The 7,333-nt window shown below is 40.0% G+C and overlaps 1 protein-coding gene across 1 annotated transcript; it reads left to right on the forward strand.

Annotated features, from left to right (window-relative positions):
- Positions 1-525: 525 nt before the first annotated feature.
- Positions 526-4,175, forward strand: LOC117390780 (ankyrin repeat domain-containing protein 66). The gene is made up of 3 exons (XM_033988578.2): positions 526-676; positions 1,218-1,446; positions 3,771-4,175. The coding sequence occupies exons 1-3, from the start codon at positions 538-540 to the stop codon at positions 3,895-3,897; spliced, it is 495 nt and encodes a 164-aa protein (XP_033844469.1). The 5' UTR covers positions 526-537; the 3' UTR covers positions 3,898-4,175.
- Positions 4,176-7,333: the final 3,158 nt, after the last annotated feature.

Below are 7,333 nucleotides of genomic sequence, written 5' to 3' on the forward strand. Positions count from 1 at the left end.
ACTCGGGCATCTGTTCAGGATGCCTCCTGGATGCCTCCCTAGGGAGGTGTGCAGTTCTGGGCATGTCCCACCAGAAGGAGGCCCCTGGGGAGACCCAGAACACACTGGAGGGACTATGTCTTTCGGCTGGTGTGGGAACGCCTTGGGGTCCCACCGGAGGAACTGGAGGATGTGTCTGGGGTGAGGGAAGTCTGGGAGTCCCTGCTTAGACTGCTGCCCCCATGACCAGGCACCGATAAGAGGAAGTAAATGGATGGTTGGACTATTCCCAATACCAACAAGTGAAAAAGTAACTGTACCGGAATACAGTTCAGATACTGAAAATGAATATTCAGAATACTATTTTCAGTAGCCTACATGCAGGCTTAGTTACATCGCTAGACTGACTTTAACTATAACTATGATATTCTACTGTTGTTCTGCTCCTCTCTTCATATTGCCCCCTGTCAACTGTCCACAGACTGCTCTTCAGTGTCACCCTCTCTCCTTCGAGTGTTTGGCCGTTGCCTGGAGACGCACGGCCGCTGTGACGTCGCCATGTCCGAGCTGCACCAGGCGGCGGCAGCGGGGGACCTCAACGCTGCGGAGGAGATTTTAAGACACAACAAATGCGATCCGAACCAGAGGGACATTGACTGGAGCTACAAGACCCCGCTGCATTGGGCCGCAGCCGGCGGTACGTGAGCTTTGGACGGATTTAGGACAGGGGCGGCCCGGAGCAAAGTGCGCGAGGGCTGGTCACGTGCGCGGCTTCGTGTTGAAAAAAACAAAACAAAAAACATTCATTTTTAAAGGTGCACTATGTAACTTTTCTAGTGGGGGTTTGTTACCCTGATATGTTATTATTTCGTGTAGAATATTCGCTATGGTATTAAACATATCCATCTGGCAAATTAGTTACAGGAGTTTTTTTAATTGTTGTTAATGAAAATGCCATGAAAACACGCTTTCTTATTGTGAGACAGATCTGAGACAGAGACACAAATTTGACCAGTTAACATGGCTTAAAAATTCAGTTTTAAAGAGGCACTATGTAACTTTTCTCCAAACAAGTAGGACTGTGGTTCAACAAAAATGAAAATAGTTAATAGAAAAGATAGAGGCTCGGCATGTCATGAATTCTGTGTACAGTTCTAGCAGTGTTCATCCCTCCTGTCCTTGAAAATCAAACACAAGAGGGGTCAACATGTTGGGTCTCTCTCTCACGCCCCCTCCAGGCCACACAGAGTTGGTGCAGCTCCTGCTGGCTCACGGGGCTCGGGCCCCTCTTCAGACGGAGGTGGGTTGGACCGCGGCTCATTTCGCTGCTGAGTCGGGTCGTTTGGGCGTCCTGCGTCTGCTTCACGTGCACCACGCTCCGATGGACAAACCGGACCGCTGCGGAGACACGCCCGCGCGCGTCGCACAGATCTACGGCCACAAGGAGTGCGCTCTGTTCCTCCAAAAGTATGATCCTGACTAATGATGTTATGTTACGGTCTGTTTAAAGTGCGTATGACAGGTTCTGATGATAGTTTTACACCAATCAAGAAGCAATTTGCGAAGTAAATTTGAAAAATATGTTGAAAATGACAGAAAGTCCTATATTGATGACGTCACAGTAGGGAGAATTATATCCAAAATTTAGGCATCATTTACACAAGGAACAAATTGGTTCCGATATTTTAAACATTGTCTCAACAAAATAAAGGTGTTTGTAAAATATTAAATATAATGATCCCAACTGTTTTAGTAAAATGGGTAGTTGAACCTATCACCTATCATAGGCACTTCAAAGGGCTTATATTATGCTATTTTCTGATCTGTTATGTTGTTCTGATCAAAATCATACCCAGAGTTGTTTTTTGTTTTTATTCACACTCAAATTCTGCTCATTTAGACTGAGTTCTTCTCTCAAACAGGAAACACTCCACCTTGTGATGTCGTGTGGTGATATAGGAAGTGCTCCACTGTGTTTTTAAACTTAATACACCTTCACTAGAATCATTTGGATAATTTCAACCCTGGAATTTTCATTCTCTACTAATCAAAAATTAAAAGGAGCTACTAACATAAAAACTACCACTACATGACATCACAAGTTGGAACAGAGCATTTTGAGCTTTGGAGATGTCGACAGACTAATAATAAAGGATTATTTAAAAAATGTGTGTATGAAACAAAACACAACTTTGGATATGTTGAGAATGTTGCTTGTTATATAATATAACAAGGCTAAAAGCTTGCCAATTTTGTGTATTAGAGGACCTTTAATAGAGTCCCAAATCCTGACCAGTGCATTAAGTGATTGTGCCTTTATGACACTTTTGCCACATTGCTAGTGTGGAAAATGGGTTTGCCTGATTGGTGAAGTTTAATACCATAGTGTGGAACATTCTAAGCCACATGTGTCAAACTCAAGGCCCGGGGGCCAAATGCGGCCCGCCACGTCATTTTATGTGGCCCGCGAGAAGATAAATTAAAAGGCATGACTGTCATTTTAAAATAAGTCTATACTGCTTTAATGTGTGCCCTGACAATAAACTAATGAGATTTTCCCAGCAAGTGGAACTGAGAAGTATTTGCAAATAATCATCACAAAATGTTCATGAAGAGGAAAATTGTTGGCATGGAAGGAAGTTTGAAGGAAGAAAGTTGAAGGTGAATACAAGTTCGTGCTTTGAGGAGAAAAACCTGTATGTTTTTTGTGTTATGAGGCGGGGTCAGTACAGTCTACGTCAATATTCGGTTACATTTAGTGACATTTACACTGCCGCACAGATACATCTGGCCCTTGATGGTGGCCATTTTGCTGATATGGCCCTCGGTGAAAATGAGTTTGACGCCCCTGTTCTAGACAAACAGTAAGGTCCCCATGTAGCAGGTAGAAGACCCCCCCCACACCACCAGAAAAGTTACATAGAGCACATATTAACCTATTGTACATATGTAACATCTAATGAGGAAATATTTTATGACATGTTAACTAGTATTTTCATGTTTTAATGCTCCATGTCCCAAAGTTTGACCGGTGCAGTCTGTGATTGTGTCCTTGTGCAAGACACCTCTCTAACCACCACCAATCAGGCAAACAGATCTATACACAAAATGTGGGAGAAGGCCTGTGACACCCATGTTTTCATCATGTTGGCCTCAGGAGAGCTGTGGCTACAGAACTGACTTGCCACCTGGTGTGTTTGCTTAACCTAAAAACTACAATGTAACAAACAATGTAAAGAGGTCATGTCCAAACTATGGCCCGGTCCTCAGACACATTCACATGGCTTGCAGGCTGCCGGTGAACTGGTCCATATTACGTTAAGCCACAGCTACTTTTCTTGAAACTCTCTCTTGATAAAGCCAGTGTCAAATATTTAGCGTGTTCTATTGAGCATCTAAGCATGAATAACTTTCTGGTGGCTCAGGGAACCTGATGTGAATGTACACTGTATTGACCACCTGTATATGACCCTCTATCGACCCTCTGCTTTGTCTGGTTTTTGAAACATGACCCTGATGAAAAAGGTTTGGACACACCTGACGTAAAGCATTGCAATGATAAAGGCATTCTTGTTTGGATGACACATAAAACAATATCAAAGTATGATTTTATTGTATATAATAACATTTTTTGCATCATTTACTTTCAAAAATGTGAGTATACATATTACTTTTTCATGCAAACGCTTTACAATGATTACATATGTGTTTTAGTAACTACATTTTCCCACATACCAAAACATAAAATTAATATACATTTAACATCAATAGTAACCGGCCGTGTTTTACAGGGCAGAGGTGGAGTGCCAGGCTCACCGTAAAATGGCCGCTCAGAAAGGCCTCAGACTGGATGAGGAGGATGAGGAGTGGAGCCAGGACAGCAAAGAGAACACAGACAATATCAACACCACACAATGAATCCATGATGCAAGTATTTCAAAATAATGTCAACAGCCCATTTTAAAACCTCATCTGCACTTTATCCTAGGGCTGCAACAACTAATCAACTGATTGTAAGTGGTCGCCAATATAACGAATAAGTGTAGTTGAATCTGGACTATACTAAAGCACATACAAAAAGACCTTCTGGTAATACTTTATAATAACTACACCTGGATCATTATGTTATAATTTGGACATTGATATTAATGTAAAACAACTTTTACATTAAAACTAGAAGAAACAAATCCGCTGACTTCTGCATTACAAAACTGTGGTGCCCATTGGGAGCTGACATCGCCGTAAACATCAACATAATAAAGACCAGTGAAGTTGTCGGTACGTCTGTTGCGGATCATGCTAGCAAGTACAGTTTTTTTTTTCCATTTGTACTAAAATGGTTACGTGAAGCTGCTGAATCCTACGTGTATCAGTGATTAAGAAAATAAAATTGGAAAACGAAGTACAGCGCAGTGGGCATGTACCAATGACAGTGAAAATTGGAGCTGATCAGCAAAATGAGCAATCTTTAACTGCTTATTTTCGAAACAAAAAACATGCGCGAATCATTCAAAATACAACTTCCAGTGAATTAATGGTTAAAAACTCTGAAAGTTGATTTAGCATAATAGGTCCACTTAATTCATAATGAACACATAGTTTATTAAGAAGGATTCAGGCTTAGTAACTACTTAAATGGTTAGGGTTCGGAGTTAGGGGTAGAATATTAAGTAGTTGCTAAGCCTGAATCCTTCTTAATAAATTAATATTCTAACTCCTAACTCTCACCCCCTTAATTAAGAAGTTACTAAGAATCATTTTTAACAGTTTGTTCATTAATAATTAAGTATTTTTTTCATTCTGTAGATACATAAAGTGGTACCAACCTTTTTATAATAAAATCAATCGTATCTATGGGGTGTTAATTGCTAACACATCACCATGTTACCTTTGATCATTTATATATGCCATATTTGCCCAAAACAACATATTGAAATGTTTATTTAGCTCCTTGTGGTAACTCCTCCTGCAGCCCGCTAATGAAACTACTGCACATAGCATCAGGTTTGTGAAGTTGTAGTGTATTGTTTTGTATCCCTCTTTTGTATACATTTATGGAAAGCTGCTGTGCGGGGCATGGGTGACATATGTGGCTAACTAGGGATGTATAAAGGTGTTTTGAGGGGCAGGTGCTCAACCAAGAAAAAAGGGCACATTTCCATATCACTTAAAATAAATGTATCCACAGGTGTTAAAGTAAGCAAAAATATTTAGGTGTGTGCCTGCTGAGGTTTAGCAGCAAAGCTTTGTGCGAAAGGTGTATGACCTAAGAGACCAACAAGAATTTTTTTTTTTTTAACGAGAGACAGAGCAAAAAAGGAACATGTAAGCTGGGGTGTTGAAAAATGTAAATGCAAATGTTTATTAGACTATAATTGGCCTATTTTTATGCCATATTTGTGATTAACGTCCATTTTAGAAAGACTGACCCCTTGTTTCTCTATGGAGCCCCCGCTCCCTCCCTGTGCTCGACTCCCCCTCTCCAGTGCACTGAGTGCAGCTACTGTGTGAGCAGCAGCCTCAAACTGAGCTGTGGACAAACACTCCAGAGAACAGTTACAGTCCAGTCTAAAACTTTTGCCCACACACCTAGACTTAAGTGTTATGTTGCTTTTATGAGAATTCAACCGAGCTTTTCTGAGAAATGCAGATTAACGCAGTACACTCACGCTATTAAATTTACAGATATAGGCTATTACTGCATCAGCTGTTCTGCTCATAACATCGTGAATAAGAGGCGGATTGTACAAATATATGGCTAAAGGCTTAGATTGTGTAGAACATCTTTATGGACACTAAACTGCTCCTACAGTGTTTGATTTGGTGCTATGTGCTGTTGAGGTTAAGACACATGTGGAGTGTGAACCTGCAACAGCTAGACATGAGCAAGCAAGAAGCTGGCAGGGCCCACCCAGCCTATACACAGACTAAACAGCTACTTAGGGCCTATACATTTATATTGAAAATAATGATTGGAAAGTTGTTTTTTTTGGAAACTAAATGGTGCTTGGATGTTTATACTCATCCAAATATCCCTCTAAAATGATGTGTTTTAGATGTGTTTATTTCTGTGTCAGATTAACAACACTGAGTATGGCAGAAACCTCTGCTGGACGAAAGAACGACCTGTGAACGACTCCTGAATGTACTGTGAATGCTTAATTTAAGCATAACAGACATTATTTTTTACAGGTGATTATAACGGTAAATCTGATTAATTTCATAGGATCACTTGGATCACTAGTTTGTACTTCGGGAGTATTATGATTTTGAAGTAAGTGTACCCTAACTTAAGTGTACCATTTTGGCTACTCCAATGTTGCATTTTATGACATAAAGAAGTAATAAATGTAAACCCACTGTAGTCAACTGGAACAGATTAAAATGCACCAGAAATCTATTATACTTGTGGCTATTGCTGTTGTAAACCTGTTGTGAGCCTCTGGTTGAGATTTTGTCTTAATTTTGTCAAATATGAATATGTGGCACTGAAGTGTCGAGGGGGGCCCTCTAAAGGCTTGGTCGGCCCTGGAGGCAGGAGAAAGGGGAAAGAAGTGACAGTGACATTCTTTTTTTTATTGAGTGTTCAACCCAACTTTTTACATGTCTGTTGACTTCACGGGAGAAAAAAAAAAATCTGTGCACGTCCCTGCTGCTGACCGTAAGGAGGGTTTGAATAGTGTGTGGAGGAGATCACTCAAACATGCTTGAATGGCATATAAAGATGTTATAACATGGCAGAAAATCAAAGAAGTTGATTTTTCATAATAACTGCTCTAATGTCATTGCATATAGATTTGACTCTCAATGTAAATATACTCATAAAATTAATATTAAAACAATTTTCATGTCTGAATTCTATGTCCATTTTTTGACGTTTTAATTCGGTTAGTGCTATGTGTTAGCTTCTGTTGCTATGAACAGGTCTTTTTTTTTTTTTTTTTGACTAATTTATGTTTTATTTTATGGTGCAAGGCGAGATAAGGCAAGCAGGTGTCAAATTTGTTTTTAGAGTTATTTCTGCTAACCTCCCATTTTTCTCACAGTAACATAATCCTGTTCCTAAAATTAACCACAACCTTAAACCCACAGCCCTTAATCACAAACAGACCTGGAGTTGTATTTTGTTTCATTCACATGTTTAACACACAAACCCTGCTTGAGAGTAGTTCTCTCGATTCTACCATGTGATGTCGTGGTAATACAGGAAGTGCCCCACTGTTTTTTTTAATCCTCACACACTTTCACAAGAATCATTTGGATAATTTCAACCCTGGAATTGCCAATTTCTACTGAACTAAAGGTAAAGGCCTTGGAGATGTAGACAGACTAATAATAAAGTGTTACTCAAACA

Source organism: Periophthalmus magnuspinnatus, chromosome 22, assembly GCF_009829125.3.
Source record: "Periophthalmus magnuspinnatus isolate fPerMag1 chromosome 22, fPerMag1.2.pri, whole genome shotgun sequence".
In the NCBI taxonomy this organism is placed as follows: domain Eukaryota; kingdom Metazoa; phylum Chordata; class Actinopteri; order Gobiiformes; family Gobiidae; genus Periophthalmus; species Periophthalmus magnuspinnatus.

What these genes read in the sequence shown, in the direction of transcription:
- LOC117390780 (XM_033988578.2), top strand. Translation starts at nt 538, where the DNA reads ATGTCCGAGCTGCACCAGGCGGCGGCAGCGGGGGACCTCAACGCTGCG. An exon ending in GCATTGGGCCGCAGCCGGCG is followed by an intron (nt 677 to 1,217) that starts GTACGTGAGCTT and finishes CGCCCCCTCCAG; the next exon opens with GCCACACAGAGTTGGTGCAG. An exon ending in TGCGCTCTGTTCCTCCAAAA is followed by an intron (nt 1,447 to 3,770) that starts GTATGATCCTGA and finishes CGTGTTTTACAG; the next exon opens with GGCAGAGGTGGAGTGCCAGG.